General features: G+C 41.6%; 1 protein-coding gene across 9 annotated transcripts in view; it reads left to right on the top strand.

Annotated features, from left to right (window-relative positions):
* LOC104140056 (multiple epidermal growth factor-like domains protein 6) overlaps positions 1–20115 on the top strand; it is a 214318-nt gene that overhangs the window by 139717 nt on the left and 54486 nt on the right. For all 9 annotated transcript variants that reach the window (XR_011142750.1, XR_011142751.1, XM_068953773.1 and 6 more), the window contains 4 exons: positions 591–713; positions 13408–13530; positions 16197–16319; positions 18491–18628. Coding sequence is in view for 7 of the 9 variants with exons in the window: in XM_068953773.1 (XP_068809874.1) it covers positions 591–713; positions 13408–13530; positions 16197–16319; positions 18491–18628 (507 nt within the window). In the remaining 2 variants the exon portion in view is untranslated. The remainder of the gene's footprint in view (positions 1–590; positions 714–13407; positions 13531–16196; positions 16320–18490; positions 18629–20115) is intronic.

The following is a 20115-nucleotide window of genomic DNA, read 5'->3' as shown; positions in this document are numbered from 1 at the left end:
AAGAGTCACAGAAAATATGGCACAAAATCGTTCTCCTTTTTAAAGGTAATATTAAAGTTCGTTGTGTAGTCAGTGATTGAAAACGTTTTGGCAATTGAGATGGTCTTGCATGTCTTTTTTCCTTTTATGTCCATTGTATGTGCTAGTACCCTCAAGAGCAACTGCTAAAAAAATTAAGGATGCAAAAAGGAAATGCAAAAGGAAATCTTCATGCAGGAAATTTTTACAAAAGCGAGATGTTTATCCAGTGCTAACTACAAGCTCAGATGTGTTCCATTACTGTGATACTTTCCCTGTGGTTTTTTGTTTCTTGTATCTTAGGAAGCATCCATGTTGCGGATCACTTCAGTTAACAAGGGCTTCAGAAGTAGAGAGTGCACAGGCAATGCCTGCAGGAACTTTGAAAAACTCCATAACATTTCAATTTTCTTTGCTCTGTTTACAGTACAGAAGAAAAGTAAACAAAAAAAAAATTCGCAACTGAAGTGCGATGGTTGCATTACGTATCATCTGTCTGTGGTCCGGGAGAACGACAGAATGTCTTTTCTGAGGCTGTCTTGTAATTTTAGTCATCTGCCTGTCTTCTCTAGACGTCGACGAGTGTGCGGTAGTGAACGGAGGCTGCCAGCAGGGCTGTGTGAACACCCAGGGCTCCTTCTATTGCGAGTGCAGTACGGGATACAAGCTCCATGCTGACGGGCGCACTTGCGTAAGTAAGTAAACGTTACTTCACATACTTCAAGACATTTTTTCTCTGCTGAACCTGTCTTTGCGTAAACGCGAAGGTGTATAGTCTTTCGCAATCTGAATTTTGCTTAACTCACAAAGGATGTCATTATCTCTTTCCTTTAAAGCAGTTTGCCAGAATTTCCAAATTTGTTCTTTTTTGAGGACAAAGTGGTGATGGCATCCAGTATTTCCCTGATGCAGTCTTGTGAAAAAAAATTTTTTTTTTTTGTTTTGGAAGCCAGCAGGAGTCAAAGAAATAAAAGGTCTTCATTTCAAACAAAAAAGTTTTTCCAATTCTGAGCATTTTTCTTTTCATCGCATCCCACTGCACGTTCCAACCAAGCTCTTGGCTTTTCTGCCCCCATTTCTCTTGCCCTTTCTTTATTCTTTTTGCTTGCTTTTTCCGAGGAGGCACCAATAATAGACAGTGAAATCCTCTGCCCACAGGTGCCTGACAAAATGCTCCTGTTCCAGGCAGTCAGCTCCATAAAGCAGCTTGTGTCTTCAGTGCTCATAAATGAAGGCTCTAAATGAATTCTAAAGTTGATTTTAACCTAATCTATAAGAGGCAATCATCCTCCTGAGGCTGCTGGGACCCTGTGAGATTTCCAAGGCTATCTCGTGAGAAGAAGCAGGAGAGTATCATTAACTGTATTGAGAGTCAAGGCGTGAGAGGAAGAGGCAGAGTCCCAGATGCTGCTACAGTGAGCAGAGCAGACAATTCCCTTGAGAGGCACCAGAGCAGAGGCCAAATTTGTGAATTACTAAGATACTTTTAAGGCTAAGGTGCTATGGACTGGTAGCTGGAGAGGGAGCTTTTTAAAAGGCTAATGAAAATGTAAGTATGCGGTCAGAGGTCTTTGATTTTCAGAAGTGCATGAGGTGGAGCCCTTCCCTTCATCTGCTCTCTCTTCTTCAATTTTCATTGTATGTTGAATTTTTATGTAAAACCATTGGTAGTGCAAATTTGTCGGCTTAAGCCTGTTTTATATTTTACTTATTAGGCATAGTGAGAAGGATGTGCGAGGTGGGCTCAAAACTCTCCTCTCAGGCATATTACAGTGTGTTTATCTTGTGCTAATCCTTTCTGCTCACAGAAGAGGGGCCCATGCATATGAAGCTGAGAGTTTTAAGCGCTTTTCCTGAGACTGTACTCATGCTGCTGGCTGATAATTAGGAAGCAGTAGCTTTATGATAGCTCTTTGTTCCCGCAGTGGCCCTATCTCCCTTGATCTATTCCGTTATCTACAGCTGTCTTTACATGGTTACATCACTCCTGCCCGTCAGGAATACATCTTAATCTGCTGCAGTCCTGTTTGTAGCATCTTTGTAGCACCTGACACTGAATCCACCTTATCTGCTGAGCCTACAAAGCCTTTGCTGTGCTCCTCTGTGGCACACCCAAGCAAAAGAAAATAAAGGAAGCCAACAACAGCAGAAGTTGTCAACCAAACAACAGTAATTATTTCTAAATAATTATTTCTAAAGCTCCCATTTTGGAAATGTTCAGGTATGTTTGCTTCTGGATTTGGTGACTATAAGCCCTCCTTACTGCTGTCATTACAAATAGAGCATGTATCGCTGCAGTTATCTCTACAGCTGCTCTGCTAATCTGAGTGATAGTCTCAGCTGTACTTACGGGCATCTACTGTTGGTCAGAGTAACCCCATTTTAAGAATCCAGCATTCAAAAACAGTGGGAACAGAGTTGATATGATCCTAAAGGCTATATCCATTTTCAGGCTGAGGTGAAAATCCAGTGACGTGCAGTTTGGAGCTACCCTGACGTACGCTCATGTAAATGAGAGCACCATGGAGCTCAGCAGTTCAGCTAGCGGATGTGGCACAGTTTCTGTTCTGTGCTTCTTCAAAGGACTAGCAAGCAGATTTGCCATTCAATTCATAATAAATTCTGTTTCTTGCATTGGACACTGTGTGTCCTGAAACATATCTCTAGTTTATTCTGCGTCTTGTTTTAAAAAACAACAACAACAAAATAAAATACAGTGTCCTTGTATTGCAGTAAAGCTAGTACAAAAGTCAAGTTGTCAGATTCTGTAAAAGGATTTAAATGTTCTGTCATTTGGGAAGAAGAAAAGCCTGTCTCTTGTTTGAATTTTTTAAACTCGGCTTTAGATAATATGAGAAGAACAGTTAAGTACAGTCATATCACAACTGCAAAATAAGTTTACTCACAACTTTGTCATTGTCTCAGTTCTTGCGTGAAGTCCCTTGTTCATGCTTAAAATCAGCCAAGTATGTCATCAGTCATTTCTTGTATTATCGCAGCAATAAATTTATTGGCACAACTAGAACACAAGACATACTAGTGCTCAAGATGTCTTATTTATTTGAAGAACTTACCCTTCTAGGTTTGTTGGTTTTACAAAGACTTGCAGCGTTTTGATAATTAGCTGCAATGAATAATATGGTGAAGTTTCAATCTTTGCTTGGTGCTCTTAGTTGGAAGAGGAGTGGGTAAGGAAACACATGTGTGAAAGAAATAGGTAAGTTTAATATAAAAAGGAATGGTTCATATTTAACTGGAAACACTAGTATTTTTCTGTAAATTAAAAGAAGATAGAGAAATGCAGCTGTCTCTGATTAGGGAAGACCCAGATGTCGAAGATGTGATGTCTGAGTTATGTTACTCCCTCCTAGGAGAGTCTCATTTAGACAGTGGTGGAGAAGGAATTTCATACTAAAAATGACTAAAGGGGCTTGGGGAGAAAAGAGCAACAGAAGTGAGCAATTAACACAAAAAGCAGATATTTTGGTGATTAAATGAGTTTACTTGTGTAATACTTAGAACCTACTGTTAACATAGTATGGTAGAGTTTTCTTTTGTCACAAAAAATCAAGAAGTTCAGTTAGAGTTTTCTTAGTCATGAACATTATCAGAAAATGATTTTTTGTTTCACAAATGTAAGTATTCACAAGAAGTTATTAAAAATACTTAATACAATATTGCTTATGTTCACCATATCTCAGAAATTATCCAGGAGAAGCAGAAATAAATCCTAAGATGAGAAACAGAAGTAAGTTACAGAGAGAGTTGCTATCATGATAATAGATGTGCACAATACTGAGCTGAGAATATTGAGTTTCATTTCAGCTATTTAGATAAGACAACAAAAATAAATGGATATAATAAACTCTCATGCACTGGAGCACAGGACAAATGCTCATTGATGAGGACAGAAAGAAGCATTTTATATAAAACAGAACTCCAAGAGTGTCTGGCCTAGGGACTCCGGCACTAACTGCTCTCAGAGACAGGGTTGCGGTGGGGACGGACCATTTGTCTGTTCTGCTCCACCAATTTATACGTAAATTTTTGAGCATTCGTCTGATCAGGAAGTAGAAACAATAATGCATGTCTCTTCTGACCTAGTGCAGCCAAGCAGAACATCTAGCATTTCAAATAGGGCTCACATTTGCAATAGTATTTGTTCCGTGAATACTTTGAGAATGTAACAGTCTCTCAGGCATGCTAAGAATAAAAAGGGACTACTTTCTGGAAACGATCTGTTTATGAAAGGTTACTATATCAGATATAGGAATAAGAAACAAGCATCCCTTTACACAAGCTTTTCAGATGAACACAGCCCAGATTTGTTATGTTCATTCTTTTCATCTCCTCTTTCTCTTTTTGGCAGTCTTACATTTCTGGGAGCAAAAGTGCCAAAATCACTTGAGGGAAGCAGATTTTCCAGCCTAGATGGCTTGCAAGTAGCACATACATAAGCAAGTGGATCTATATTCTTATAAGAAGTTGTTCAGCCCACCTCTGAAGACTCAAAAACGTAGGATAAGTTGTTTTATTGTGTGATTGTTATGGAAGATTACTGAAGTTCTGTCGCAGGCTCTTCACAGTGAGGCCCATCCTGCTCCAAAGCCTTCCTAGCGCATTTGGGATCCTGTCTAACCTCTTAGTCCATCCTTGCACCGCTAGTGTGATCCTTAAAGAACAAGATTAAAAGAAATCTATTTGTGCTTTGGCATTCCTCCTGTTCTCGTTAGAAACTGCTGCACGTACTTGAAGACAAATAACCTCTCTGCGATGGGTTGCCTTGTTCACTTAGGAATAGTGCGTGAAAGGTAAAATACTTTCCCTTGAATCCCTTGATGATCTCCGATACCTTGTGTTTTGCTGGAGTCCCATTTTTTCTAATGCTTCTTTTTCTTCCCTATCTTTTTTGTCTCATAAATTTCTCGCCATACTGAATTTGTTTTTAGATATGTGTGCCAGCCGGAATGCTCCCTTACAAGTTCGGTAATTAAAATAACCAAAGGTAACAGTGTCCAATGTTTCTGCTTCGTTTTTAATGCCTTGATTATGTTAATTTAATGAATTTAACTTCATTAAAGTTTCACTTTCTGGTGCCTGGAAAGCAGAAATTTCAGACAAAGAGCGTGTTTATTGTTGTACCAGACTGTGTTTTTGGACTTATGTAAATTCATTGTCTTCCCTGGAATTTATTCCCATTTGAACTCCTTGAAGTCAAAGCAGAACACAGGCTTTAGGACTCCATTCATCTCTTGTGCCAGCTGTTATCCTTGATGTTTGCCTTATGCGGAAAAGCTGTTGAGATGCAGTTTTTTGTGGGGACTTTTGCACACTGATCCTCTTAATAGATGAAGCAAGCAGGAAAATATCTATACAAAGCTATGATCTATATTCTGCCACAAAGTAAAAGCACAGTACACCTGAAGTTACATTCCTTATCATCGATAAGGTTAGATTTAAGGTGACGGATAGGAGCTTTACAATAAAAAGTAATGGCTTGAAAAATATATGCTGAAGGCCAAAGCTTGCCTCCTTTGTGTTACATAGGTCTGTGAGAATGGAAAGGGTTGGGTGCGAGGGGCAGGCAATGCTGTTGCAGAGCCGACAGTCGTGCGCTCAGGGCTTATTCTGAGGCCTTCCAACATGGCTGTAAGACGCAGTAACTTGTTCTTAAGTAGAAGCCAAGCTAGTGACACAGTCCTGTGGGTCCAGGAGATGGAGATTTATATAACTGATCTACTGGAGGAACTTGAAAGTTCAGAAGATTTTGAAAACACCATTCTCTCCTGGAGCCAGAATAATCCTTTGTCTATGAGTGTCCGCTTCTGCGTTAAACAGATGTGCAGATGGAGCCCATCTGCAGACTCTGGTCTTTCCCACCTGATGCCTCATACCACCATCTCCCTTACAAAGGTTGTCATCCTTCATGCTTCAAAACAGCTCGGTCTGGAAACGCAGAAGCAGAGACCGAGCCGGGACGTGCCGGCAGTCCCGTACTCTTCTGCTGTCTGGCTGTGCAAAGGGCGGGCGAGCAGTGGGCCCCTGCTCCTCTGCACGTGCTTCGCTTCGGCAGGACCGCGCGGCAGCTCCGGGCGCTGGGCTGCCGGCACCGAGGCAGGCGAGCCGCAGCAGTTGGGAGGGCAGCCGCTGCGTCGGCTCGCCATCGCGAGGCCTCGGCTCCGCCGGCCCCGGCGAGCGGCTCGCGCCAGGCCCCGACCTCTGTGCTTTTAATGACTTGGCAGCTGGGCTGGTTTTCTCCTGAACTTGAAGAGGAAATCTTGGAAAGTGGAGGGAGTGCCACATTTCTGCCTAAATCCTATGCAAATAATAATGTGCTCAGACCTCAAGCTGTAAGCCCTTTTATGAGAGTGGAATTAGACTTATTATATGCAAAGTCTCTCCCTCTTCCTGATCAAAGATGGGCTGCCAAGAGCCTGGCAGCGCGAGCGTAATTTATTCTGTTCATTCGCTAGTGGCTAATCTCATTCAGTCTAGCACCTTCTCTCATGTAGCGTGTGAGATGCCGCGGGAGCGGGCTCCAGAAACCCTTCAGGGGCTGCTCCAGGATAATCTCTGTCTCCAAACGTTGCCAAACGGCAGAGCGCGGGCTGGCTGGGGGACTCGAATGAGGCTCTGTGGCCTGCCTGGTGCAAGGGCGTTCGCTCTTGGCTTTAAAACCGACAACATTCTCTGTACAGCAGGTTACTTCTTCTCTTCCATTACTCTGAAATTGGCTTATGCCCAGAAAAGGAAGGAGAAACGCCGCTTTTAAAAATCAGGACTTATATGCCGTTGCTTGGAGCTGATGGAAGGCATTTTTGTGTTCTGAACTCTTTTCATCTTATTTGAATATTCTTACTGAAAAACGCGTCTTTGGATGCAGCAAACAGGAAGCTTTGAGTGTATCGGGGCTGGTGTCTGCATTGTAGAAATAGAGCTGCTTTCGAGTTACATCCCTCCCCTGGGCAGCAGGTTTGCGGACTCTTCACGAGCGCAAATCAGCAGCCGAGGTCAGGTCGAGTGTGCAGGAGAGACATCTCCTGGCTGCTGCTCTGTGTGCATCAATGGTAGAGTAAAAAGTTGCTTCTCTTTTTGTCTTTTTAACACATATTTGATTGTAGAAATGAATTGGTCGCAATTAATTGGTGGCACATGGGGAAATGCATCCCACAGTAGCTTTAGTGGCTAGTATTTTCTGAATATCTATTATTGTACTTTGCAGATACCACTGTTGTACTGAACTAATATTGTATAATTGAGCTTCTTGTTAGGTTTCTGCGTTCACACGCTGGCCTTCCCAAAATAAGTGGCAAAGCTCTTTGCTGACTTCAGTGGGTCCAGAGTTTGATATCTTCCGTGAAGGACTAAGTAGTTTTTCTAGCTACCCATGGATAATGTAATAAAACACTGCTGTTAAAATATATATAGATGCATTCATACACAGGCTCACACTTACATACGTACAGTACAATAGCAGGCTCAAGTGATCCATCTTATTTTTATAGGCAGAGTGTGAATAGGTGTGGGTGTGTGTTAACATGTTTTGGCAGGAAGAGAAATGTTTCCCCAGGGGCAGGGGATATATGTTGAACAGAAAAAGAATATTAATTTGTCTATGTAAAAGAAGCAGCATCTTTAGAGGCGTATTAAAGAATGTCTTATTCCTCGTTATTTACTTTGTGTGTCCATCCTGTAGTCCTGTGGAGCTTATGACTCCTGTCACTTAGAGCTTCCTGTGCGTGAGGCTGAGGAAATAAGCTTGAAAGACAATTTCTTGTTTTTAATCAAAAATAGCAGGGTCAGAAAAAACAATGGAAGAATGCCGGCGGAGCCTTTCCGGTTTTTCTTCTTACCTCAGTGGACTCTTGAGTGTTTTGCTACTGTCAGATCAAAGGGTGGCTGTACTTCAGTCAGCATTACGGCTTTTAGATCTTACCTACCTCTCCGCAGTTCACTAGCTTTAGCAAACGTGGGACGCTGCGGCAAGCAAGCCCTGTGAAGGCAAGGGAGACTAGTACAGGCAGGGGATGGGGACAGGTACGTTCATGAAAGCTGTCCAGAGAGACTGTAAAAATTACAAGATTGCATATTTTTACTGTCCTTTATGTATTAGAAATGGGAAATAAATTCGGTGGGTCGCTGACGTGTGTTACTTCAATGCTTCCTCGGCTTCAGCTGTCAATTCCTGCAGCGTTAGCCCAGGGGGCTGCGAGCAGGAGCGTGTTCAGCTCCATGCAGACCAGGCCACCAGCTGAAGAGGGATGGCAAATCCTGTGAAAGTAAGTCCCGTGCTACCTGTCTGGAAAACTGCAGACTAGTTAAAAGACCCCAGGGTAGTCCATTAGGCATTATATTCATTTATGTTTCACCCTGTTTGCCAAAGCAGGTTTAAGATTCACTTATTAACAGGCTTAAAATCATACACAGTTGAGGTGTGAAGTTTGCCTTCGTTCATAATGACAAACAAGTTATTGGGCTAATAGATCCCTGGCTATTCGTCACATGCTGACAATGATGGCGTAGGTTAGGAGCTTAATCATTTTAAATCCTAGCATTTAATTACTTACCAAGTTGTATATAAAGTTGGCCTGTATAATATGTTTTATTCTACATGAGGTCTTTTCTTTATCTGCTTTTGGTTTATGTTATTTGTAATCACAGTCTGATTCATTCATCCCCCTTCAGGTTACTAAACAAATGCTCTCCCAAATAGAAGAGAAATGCTTGGATTGGAGTTAAATGCTTTGGAGTTGATTAATGCTGTTTTGGTAAATCTTAAAAAATTATCAATTTTTAAGGCAATGCCCCTCCTTCCACTGCACAGGCACATGCACATTGTACCCCTGAATATGCCAGAGAAAGATAGGGCCAAATTTGTGGATTTATTGCACTAAAATTCCTGTCACAAAACTGTTTCCATATGGCTTCTCTTCTGCTCAGAGATTTTATATGCTGTGTATAAAGTGTTAGTAAATCCTGCTGTTCAGCTTGCTTCCAACTCATGCTGTGCACAATGAGCACTTGGCCATAAGTTTTGGCCTTCCTGCGTCCTGTTCTGTGTAGGGATTATGCATGCTGCGTTTCAGCGAATGGCTGAAGCCAGCTTGTTTCTCCTTTGTCTCTTTAGGTGGTGAATCCTCTGCTGGTGACTGTTTTGTCCCTGCGATTGTCAGAATGAGTCAGAAAATGAGAGCGTTAGTGGGGGACAGGGTGGTGGAAATCTTCATCCACTTCTTCTGGGCCATTTTCCTAGCCTTGTGCCCTCTAGCTACCCTGGCACCTGAGCCATCCTCGGTGGAACCAGCTCAGCATACCGACCCCGGTGTAAAACTCTGCTGTTTTTGCTGAGGTTGAGTTGGCAGGCTCTGAGGCTGCAAGGCACCAGGAGCACGTGGCCGAGGGGAGCGAAACGGTGCCTGGGTCAGTGGGAGGAGTCCTGCCCTTTGGCAACAGTTGAGCTCTTAGTTCGGGTCAAGCCTTTGTGTGCAACTTTACCCTGTGTCTCAGACGCCAGGGTCCATTTCTGCTGCAGTCCAGTTCAGTCAGTGGCAAAATGAGCAGGACTGAGCCCCTAATTTGTGAGGTTTTGCTGCAATGCAGGTGACTGTAGCAGCTCACTTGCTCACATCACGGGGCTGATTAGGGTCAGGCATCCACTGAAGGCAGCAGTTCGTCATCAAACGATGAGCAACTGCTAGTAATTATAGAACAATGGAGAAGGTGCAAGGTCAGTATTGTGAGCTGGTCAGGCTTTTTCTGGGATTTGTGTGCATGCCTGGTCACCTACATACACGATGATGTAAATCAAAATATAATAGGGCAAAAAATCCAAAAGCCCCAGGAGGACTGCTGTAACCAGACAAAGGAGAACACATCTTGTACGAGGAGCTTGGCTGGCAAAACGAAGACCAAGTGGGATGCTTTTCTCCATAAATACCTTAGTGAGTAAACACCCAGGAGAGAAAAGTGCTGCTTAAAGCTCACAGCCAAGATTTTTACAAGAACAAATGCGTGTAAAGTGGCCATGAATACATTTGGATTGGCAGTTAGAAGTTCTGAGACATTTTAAAAAGAGAAGGTGGGAGGAGGTGTGCCTGGTTGGTTTTAATTTTAAACCAGAAAGAATTGGATGGAGAATTTGTAGGGTCATGAGGCTTTTTAAAACAGTGGGCCTCTGTGTGCTGCAGGGGCAGAGTTGTCATAGCTGCCTGCTTGGGAGCGAACTCTGCAGTCGGTAGCCCTGAAAAGTGGTACAGAAACGCCCAAGCCTACTCAGTCTGTACAGCTACAGATACATGGTGCCATGCCTGACCTGGTGGTCACTAAGTCAAGGACTTCTCAGGCTGAGTTCAGCACCAAGCTGACTTACCTGCAGGTGTAGGCTGGAGTTATTTATCAGCATGTAGGTCTGCACTAGCGTCGAGATCTTTGCCGCGTGCTCCGTTGCGTAAAGTTGATACCTAATGCTATTCACAGCAGAGATATAAAACAAGCTGGATAAGTTCTAGTGGGCTATCTAGTATCGTAATTTGTATCACTGGATGATTATAGCATTAATGATTATTAAAAGAGAAAGTTCAACAGGGTAATACACCCTTTAATGTGGAAACAAAACTATGGGATAGAGTGGCATGATGGCGGACAAAGTGGTTTTGCAAGTAAGGCAGGTATGGGTGTGATCAGCAGTGGTCTTGCCACTTGTACAACAGTGATGGGCAACACACAAGATCTGCCGGAGTGACTTCTCCATGGGGCTATCCAGGGGTGGAAAGAACAAATATCTTTCGCAAGCCCCTTTGAGTTTCCTCTGCATGAATCGCTGCTATTTCTACTGTCGGCTTCTCCCCCCTGCTCCTCCCCCCACCCCCCGCCCGCAAACACGAGAAGGAAATCTTACTCCGTACCGCTTTACGTCTTTTCCAGTATGAAGTCGTGGTTGTTATGAGCAAGTAAACTAGCTTGGTGAGTACCAGTTCTCTTTCTCTTGCTCTTCTAGAGGGCATAAAACATAGGACTGGAGAGCTGGGCCCTGTCCTTTGCAACCATACGATGAAGGTCTGGAAGAGGCCAGAGCACATGCGTTGCAGGTGCACCCTACTTTCCGCAGGACATAAAACACTTTCCAGCACCCGATATCAGAATAGACCTGCAGTAAGAGATCAAAATCCACAATTACATTGTGCCAAGAACACTGCTGCCATCCTAAATCGGTGCAGTAGCGTGACATTTTCAGATGAGATTCTGCTGGTTGTTCTGGGACGTGTAGAAAACATAGAAGTTCTAGTATGTTTTTTGCTATAGTGTTTAGCAGCTTGGAATAGAGTTTCATAGCATGGAGTCTGTTACCCAATAATGTCACTGAGTCAAACAATAAGAGCCAAACACGTAGGAAAAAGAACACTAATTAATTATTTTAAGCTTTTCCTGAAATCTGCCTTAGCAAAGAACACATGTGTAGAACAAGTCAATCAGTGGTTGCCTTGTGTCCTGAAGATCTTTTTCTTTTACAAACCTTAATCTTGTATAAGGACTTCCAAGGCTCCTGTTTTTATTATAATTGCTATGTTTTACTGACATCTACCCTATAATTTGTCGTTTGCTTTTTGTCATTCCAGAGATTATTACAAGTTTTACTCTATGCTGTAATCATTGCCTAATTAAAGCTCTGAAAACCTTTATAATGTATAGGTTTAACAGATGCTGTTTGATAGCGACTTCATTTAGTTCATCCAAATAAAAAAAAAAAAAAAAGAACCAGCAAATAAATCAATGTTTTATACCAGCCAGGGAATGAGTTCTTGCTTGAAGCTAAATCCTTTGTAGACCGAAATTGTCAAACTGCAGAGCCGTTGTCAGCCTTTTAAAGTGTTGCGTAGGATGAAGAGCTGCTGTCTCTTGGAAACCTATTTGCAACCTATGTTGAAAGTCCAACAGAAAATTTTAGTCCTACATCCTGAAGAGTGATTTTTTTTTATACTGTCAAGTCAAACTCAGCCTGCGGACTTGAACGGTTACATTCTTGAGATGCAAGGAGGTGAAATGAAGGAATTCGTATGTGTTTTGGGACAGTGTTGTCTGTTATCAAACAGTGGCAGAGAACACCACTGACTACGCAGTAGAGAGCAGGTGAAAATTGGAGGAAATGGAAAAAAAAATTTAAATATCTCTATACAAAATATATAATATATAAATAAAAATCTCTCTCCACCCCCCTATATATATGTATAGCTACATATATATATAAAAGGTATCTCTTACTCAGACATGCCATGTTCTGACATGATTAAAAACTAGACAGGTACTGCTGAAGTGAATGCTTGGGGTCAGCCGCAGGCAGGCTGGAGGTGAGCAAGGAATACCCATCAAATGTCTCAAATCAGACAGTAATTAGTAAGAGGCTTGAAACTGAATTACAGCTTGAATTGCTAAGGAAATAGGCTTAACTTTTAGAGAGCTTTGTTTGAAACTAAGCAGAACACTGGAGGATGCCTTTTCATAAGTATCCTTCAAATTTGCCTAGGTAATGTTACTCACCAGCATGTTAGTATAGCTAGTACTCTGTAGGGAACTTAAAACTCGTGCAGAATATTAGATGTTGGTATTAAAACTCTGGCTCTTAACCCAAATCAGACCTGTTCAGACAGTCCCAGTTGTCAATGTTGGCCTGTATTTGTGTGTGCAAAGTCTTTATTTGTATGGGCAAATGCATCTGTATGCTCTCAGCTGGAGCGCGTGCAGGTATGTATTCCAGAGAATAGACACACAAAATACAGTGAAATCTTGGAGGTGGAGACTTTTGCAGGCAAATTATAAATGTGTTTGTAAGTACTTGCCACTTAGAACTGCTTATCCTTGATATGGTATGTCGCTGTTCAAAAACAAATCTTGATGTTCAACGTTAGTGCTTTATGTTTTTAGATTGAAGAGGGCCGTTTATTTTCTCTAGCGACTTCTAAACACACATTATTCTGGGACAAACTCCACTGTTACGTATGTTTGTAGGTTCACACATCTGGGAATGCCAATTGCCATTGATTAGAGCAACTCTTGAAACTTGGAATCTGTTCAGTTAGAGCAATGTAAGAATAAAATGCGTTTTTCCTGTCTTACTTAAAGGGGTCGTGCAACCGCATTTTCCCACTGTTGAAAATGTTTCTCCTGCTCTGTGAAAAACGCTGTCCAACAGCAGAGAAAATAGCGTACAGTAAAACAACGAATTTAACTATACACCAACTTCTATCAAATATTTTTTGAGCCTTCACATATTTTTTCAGGCTAATCTCTTTCAGCTACAGTAATCTTAGTTGTTAGTGGTAACGATGGCAGGTAAGACCATTTTCAGACAAACATGTGACCTTTAAGTTGACAGTGTGCTCTAATTGGTTTCAGTGAAAGACCCCTGTGCAAGTGGGACTGGCGGATGCTCACAGATCTGTCAAAATGAGAGAGGAGTTGCAAAATGCGAGTGCCATCCAGGGCATTATCTTTCTGCAGACAGAAAGTCCTGTTTAGGTAAGAAACTGCATGTGGGCTGCTTATTGGGAAGAGAGGTATTATTCAGTGTTCTGGCTTACTGAGCTTTAAATGGAAGTGAATATGTTATACAAATGTATGTGTGCGTTTTGAAACAACAGTTCTTTCTGTGATATTTTTTTCAGCCAGTAGTCTTGGAGGACCCTTTTAGTAATGAAGATTACCCCATGTGATCTCTTAAATCATGCTTTTGTAGCAATTGGATTTGTAGATATGGTGGCATTATTCTTGTATGGTGCCTTTAAAATAATGCCCCAGATATAGCTCCTCAAAAATTGGTTCAAGTGACACTCTGAACCAGGTCACTGACAACCTATTTAGAATTCAAAAGGCTGTTTAGCTGGAGAACTGCTTCCATATTAATAGAGAAACTACTGAGAAGAAAGAAATTGTGAAGTCTAAGATTTCCAAGGAGCTTAAAAAGTTGAATTCCAAAGTCCCCTATTTAGTCTTGGATTTTCAAAAGGATCTAAAGGATTTCAGACGCACAGTCGGTGGGAATTAAGGACCAAAGTATCTGCTTTTCTCTTTTAATGTGATGTTTGGAAGCCAGATAGTATATCAGTTATATGAAGTGCTAAGCACCTATGGGCTTCATGGTGAACTGATTTTGAACAGCATTGTCAATAGCAGGGTACGTATTCAGGCAGTAATTTTAAATTACTCTTTTAGAAAACTTGGCCAGAACTTTAGCAAGACTTAAATCATTGTCTTAGACAGTGTGCTGAGTGCTTAGCAAAGTACTTGCTTCTTGCCCTGAATATTTTACTCAAAGGCCTGTAAACTCTACTGTGAGTAACACTGAACACATAAGTAATTGCACTGTTTTCACGGGGGTTACTCAGCTCAGTAAAGTTACTGACCAGCTAAAATATTTTCAAGACACTGCAGTGATGATTAATCGGTGCAAACAGCAGTAGATTTAATAACAGGGTTAGAACGTGACTCATTTTATCCGGGATACACGTTGACAATTCTGTTAATTTATGTATAACCTAATGCACCAGATAACTTGCAATGCTATATATTGGAACAAATTTTCTTCCTGACCTCATGGCAAGTCTTGAATCATTAAGCTTCATTTCTTACTGTGAATGTTCAGTTATTGGTTTTGCTCCTAGAAATTGTTCAATGCCTTTTGCAAAATTCAAGCTAAGTATTTGACTTTTCAGAAACCAAGCTAGGAGGAGGCAGAGGGCAGGGGAGCTCATACTTCAGCTATTAGCTGTATTTACAGGATATGAAGAAATGTATGCAGGACAGCAGCTTTGGTATGGTTTTCCAAACTTTTTTTTTTTCTACTCGAGAAGGAGAAAAACAAGAACACTTACAACATTTGCCAACATATTCTACTTGCAAAGTGACAATTAATTACAGAAAAAGGAAAAATAACCCATTTTATTCTGAGCAGCAACTACACACGTTGCTGCTTCAGAGAAGCTGTCATTCACCCTTAAATTTTCATGACCTCATGAAAGGCTTTTGCAATGCCTGGGGCCCCTTTTTGCAAGTAGGCTGATTGTGTTCAAAAACCTACTTGTGCTCAAGTGCAGGAGTCCATGAGAGTAGCAGAGAATACCTCCTCGTCTCATTGCATGGGACTTCCTATAGCATATAGAGAAAAGAAACTGTTTTGAAGTGGTTTGCTGTGGTAAAAAATAACAGTCCGCCCACCTGAAGTTCTTTCCTGTGTGAGAAACAGTCTGACCCATGGTCATTGCATTGGATAATCTATATTTTGCAAGCAAAGTATCAGAACAAGAGAAGTAGCAGGAAGTCACTTAGGTGTTCGGCATGTGAAAGGTGATGCCGGCCTTTGCAAAGAGAGTGGTGTTTTCTGCAGCTACACTCTACAGCAGCAATATTTAGTAACGTTTTTTGTTTTCCTTTTTTTGTTATTATTCATTAAAATTATTCTCATGCTCTGCCATTGAGCTTTTTAGAAGATGGATGACTTTAGTGGCGTTTACCTGCAAATATAGACTGTAGATCGTAAAGATGAGGAACAGGTTGCTTGACAGAGGTCTTTGTGAAGAACAGGCTCTGCATGCAGAGCTCTTCACCTTTTTTCTTTTCTCGCAGATGGGGTGACACTCCTTTGATTAGAGTAGCTGCCTCTCAGCTGGACTTTATGTAGAAGAAACTGCAAGATTCAGGGGTGTGACAGAGAAGGTCTGTCTCCATCGTACCTGCTGAGAACTACCCACTACTTAATCCAAATCAGTTGTCACTGATGAAGTAATCAGATATTTCCTGCTCCATCAATTTAAATGTCACGGCTGTGAGGACCTAGTGATATTTTTAGGATATTTTTTTCCTGAGTTTTTCAGGTGGCTTCTTTTCCAGTTGCTCGTGGTACGTTAACAATAAACAAGCCACTGTGGCTGTTTGGCCACTGAAAATATAATGTTTAATATTGTAAATATTCATTTTGAGGGGCTCAGGTTCAGCAGTATTAAAATAAAAAAATAATAGTTTTGGGGAGCAGTGCTGTGGGTTTAGCATTTCTGGATTCATTAGATGCTGCCATGCGCAGACTAACATCAAGATGCTCTTTTCAGTGGACATTTGGAAATATATCCACATGGGTGTAGAGTGATGTTGGTTTTTATCTTAATATCCAAATGGATGTCTCTGCTTCACAGACATTGATGAGTGTGCAGAAGGGAGAGCCAGGTGCGCTCATCGTTGTGTGAACACTCCAGGATCCTTCACCTGTGTGTGTAATCCCGGCTTTGAGCTGGGGGCTGATGGAAAGCAGTGCTACCGTAAGTGACAGCTTTGCAGTTATGCTTTTCAGGCTATCTTATCTGGAAAATGCTATGCTTCATTTTTAATTCAGTTAGATTAGAACTCCCAGCAAAATAAATGCATGCAAAAGCTCAAGCTTAATATCATTTTATTCAGCGTATGCTGTTGCCGCTTTTGCAGTTGATACATTCTTAAGCCTGTGTACACTGTTCTTAATTACTGCATTTCAAAGAGCAAGTAGCCCGGCTGGTTTCTCTTCAGAGTATAGTGAATTCTGTTCCAGAGCTACCAAAAAGACAGCTATTCTATGAAATGTATTCACTCCTGTCCCCATCTCCCAGTTTTCTTGTGTTCCGGATCTGATGTAAGAGAAAACCAACTTGATGTTCTGCTCTCATCTTTATCTGTCAAGGTTTACTGACGTTTTCTCCTGAGATTATCGACGTTATTAAGCAGACGTTATTAAAAAAAAGAAAGGAAAAAAAAAAAAGGAAGGAAGCAAATTTGGGCTGAAAAAAGTAGTTATACAACTAAAATTTCCCAAACTGAACCAATGCTGAGCCCTGCTGTCCCCCCTCACATACTTAATACTTGCCAGCAAGGTCTCTTAAGCAACACCGCTTTTTTTGAGAAGGGGACTGACTTGTAGTCCTGGGCTGCCCTTGAGGGTAAATTTAGATTAATAAAGGAGGTGGTGTGGAAGAGCTGGTGTTATTATGGACCTAACATAAGCTCACTGGAATGCAGACAAAAGCGTGACCTGTTTTAGCAAAGAGGCAGGCAAAGATTGTTCAACCTAATAATACTGTGCAAGAACTTTCAGCAGAATTTCCTTAGGAAAATATCCTACATGCCAGAGAATGAATGCATTCGTTAAGAATTTATGTGTAAGAAATATTCAATAAGGAAGAAAATCAGTTTCAAAGCACTGACATAAATTAAAAACAAAAACCAAGCGTTAGAGAGAGATACTGGTGAGTTATTTTGTAAGTGATGGGGACCTGAGAATAGTGCAATGGCAGAGGAAATACAATTAATGTATAGATAGGAAATGATCTGTTATGGGGACAGTAAAAGTGGTTTGGACTGCTTAGATTTCACTGTGATTTTCCGAAAAAATTTTTCGCAATGTTCAGCGAGTGTCTGTGGTCATTGTTCTTTGTGCCCTATGTTATTAGGGAACAAACCCTAAAATTAAACCATTCTGCATATATTTTTGATCAGAATTATCGCAATTTTTGAGCAATTTGCATTCTTTATTTATTCTCCTCTTTACCCTGAGAAATATGGAAGTACTGTTATTCCAGTTTAACTGATGAAGAACTAAGACAGACACAGTAAATGACCATGACAGTTTATTTTCAGTGTTAAGGATATTGTTTCCTGAAGTATGTGGGTGGGAATGAGATGGAAAGATGCTTCCTTTCCTATATGAGAGTTTCTAGAGGACCTGGCCCAAATTTTGTGAGGACCGTGCAGTGCAACCAACTGACAGAGGTTGGGGTGGTCTCTGTCAGGGTAAGCGGGCAAGCGACTAGGCGTCCTATCTTTACTCATAAGGTATTGAACAAAGTCTTACTGGAGTTGCCATACGCACAAGGAGCTGCTATACCCCTCCTCGACCAAGCATCGAAGGGCCAAAACATGCAGGTTATCTTACGTGCTCCTGGTTAGTTATCGGCCTTGGGAGCCTGAATTCTGCCATGAAAATGTAGAAGGCATTTGTGTTTGGTGGATGTTTTAGAAACTGACTCCCACTCACATACAAAGCTAAAGGCTGCTTTTTGGAAAATAAGATTCAGCTGTGAAGCCCTCTCTGTCTAGCTGTCAGGATTTCTCAACTGCTTCCTTTTCTCCTTTGGGGCAAGGGCAGAACTCACTGCTATGTTCAAACAAAACATAAATCTCCAGAAACCTGTGAATACTACTGCAACAGGTCAACTACTAAAATGGTGAACCAGCTTCATGTTACTGAAGTCGAAAGTATCCACTGCTATGACACAAGAAGACATATATCTAGTGTTCAGTGACTCAAAAATTTGCTGTTCTCTGGTGTACGTGCTAGCTTATATTATATTACCTGCTACAGCAGTCAGTTTATGGATGCTTTTTTGCAGGAGGGTTATTCTCCAGTTACTCTCCTCCCACAGTTGCTTTTTAACATCCTTTTGATTCATCTCTCTGCAAGGCATCGAAATGGAAATTGTCGATAGCTGCCAGAAGAACAACGGTGGTTGCTCTCATCGCTGTGAGCACACAACCGCTGGGCCTCGCTGCTCCTGCAATGATGGCTATCTGCTTGGTTTTGACGGCAAAACATGCACAGGTAATTTATGATGAATCCTGCATCGTGTCAGGAGAAGGGAGGAGGTGTTGCTGGTCTGTCGGAAGGAAGGAGGGTCTCCTCTGCCAGGGGACGTCTGGAGGAGAGCTGTCACTGGAGGAAATACCTTTCCCTCCCCTTCCCTTCTCTTACAAATTTTAATTAATATTGTCCTCTGGCACTTCCTTAGTCGGTGCTCTAGCTTGCCTTTCTGTGTGCATTTGATGGGATTATTAATTTATGAGGAGAAGAGTTTCTTCTTCCCAAATTAAAATGACACCTCTGTGCAACTTAAATTGTCATGGCAATATTTCATTGTGTACAGCCTAAGCAACGGTTTTGTGTTTTTTTTTTTTTTTCTCCTTACATTCCTCAGCCAGCTGTTGGAGGAGAAGATTGGCTCTAGCTGTGAGTGTAAGGACTGCTTTTCAGAAGCGTTTCACATGCGGGCTCCACTGAGCATTGTGGAAGCTGCTCTATTTCCATCAGATTTACTCACTGATGAGCTTGCACTTCTAACTGTGTGAGAAGTTACACTTCAGAAGGGAAAGCAGTAGAATTAGATTTGTTTTTATTTCAAGAGAAGAGCTTAAAAATTCCTTCATGTTTTATACAATTTTACGATGTGATTTTTTGTGTTTATAGCTTTTGCTATGCAAACTGTATTTCATGCTGTTTTAGGGTTTCTGTCACTGTGCCATTAAAAATTTAAAGAATAGCCAAGATGAGAAAACAACCCCAGAGGAACAGGCATCACAGAAAAGTACAGTAAGATTTGAAGAGAGCTAGAGGGCAGGAAATCTTGTGAATAGGAGAAACGTTGCAGACTAGTATCAAAAAAACCCAAGTGCAGGACAGATGAGCAAGCAGAGGAGGAAGGAAAGTATAGAGGCCTGTAAGGGTGGTTGACAGCGGAGCTTGAAAAAGGGAGGAGAAGAGGGAAGGAAGGCAGATTTGGACCCTGGCTTGAGCAGAGATTGACTGGAGCGGGATTCTCCAGTCTCCTTTCTCTGTATATGTGAAAGGACTTAGAGTAGCATTCTGCCCAGGCTGTTGTTCAGAGGCCTGCTAATGGAGATTTCAGAGGGAAAACAGTTACTCTGGCCACAGCGAGGGAAGTGAGCGCGTAGGTGAAGATTTTGGCAAGGCTGAGGAAGTGAAAAGCTGTTCTTAGCAGCAAAAAATTCCTATTTGTTGGATGCACGCTTCACATTCCTGCACGGACAATGGGCTCTTAACAGAACCCAGAGCAAGATATCATCTGAAATATTGCAGAGAAGCTCTGCTCGTGACATTTCTGGAAAACATGCCATGTTCAAATAACCTGCATTAATCATTTTCATGCTGACCTCGTCACCTCGATTGATTAATTACATTTTCTTTCTCCTCTTTCTGTTGTCAGTGTTTCCTAATAATGCTGATACTCTTTCCAAGGTTAATTGAGACACTGACCTTTCACATCTGTGGTTGCTCATCTAGGTGATATTCAA

Source organism: Struthio camelus, chromosome 9 (genome assembly GCF_040807025.1).
Source record: "Struthio camelus isolate bStrCam1 chromosome 9, bStrCam1.hap1, whole genome shotgun sequence".
Taxonomy (NCBI): Eukaryota; Metazoa; Chordata; class Aves; order Struthioniformes; family Struthionidae; genus Struthio; species Struthio camelus.
Note: the sequence above shows the minus strand (reverse complement) of the source record. Positions and strands in the feature narration are given on the sequence as shown.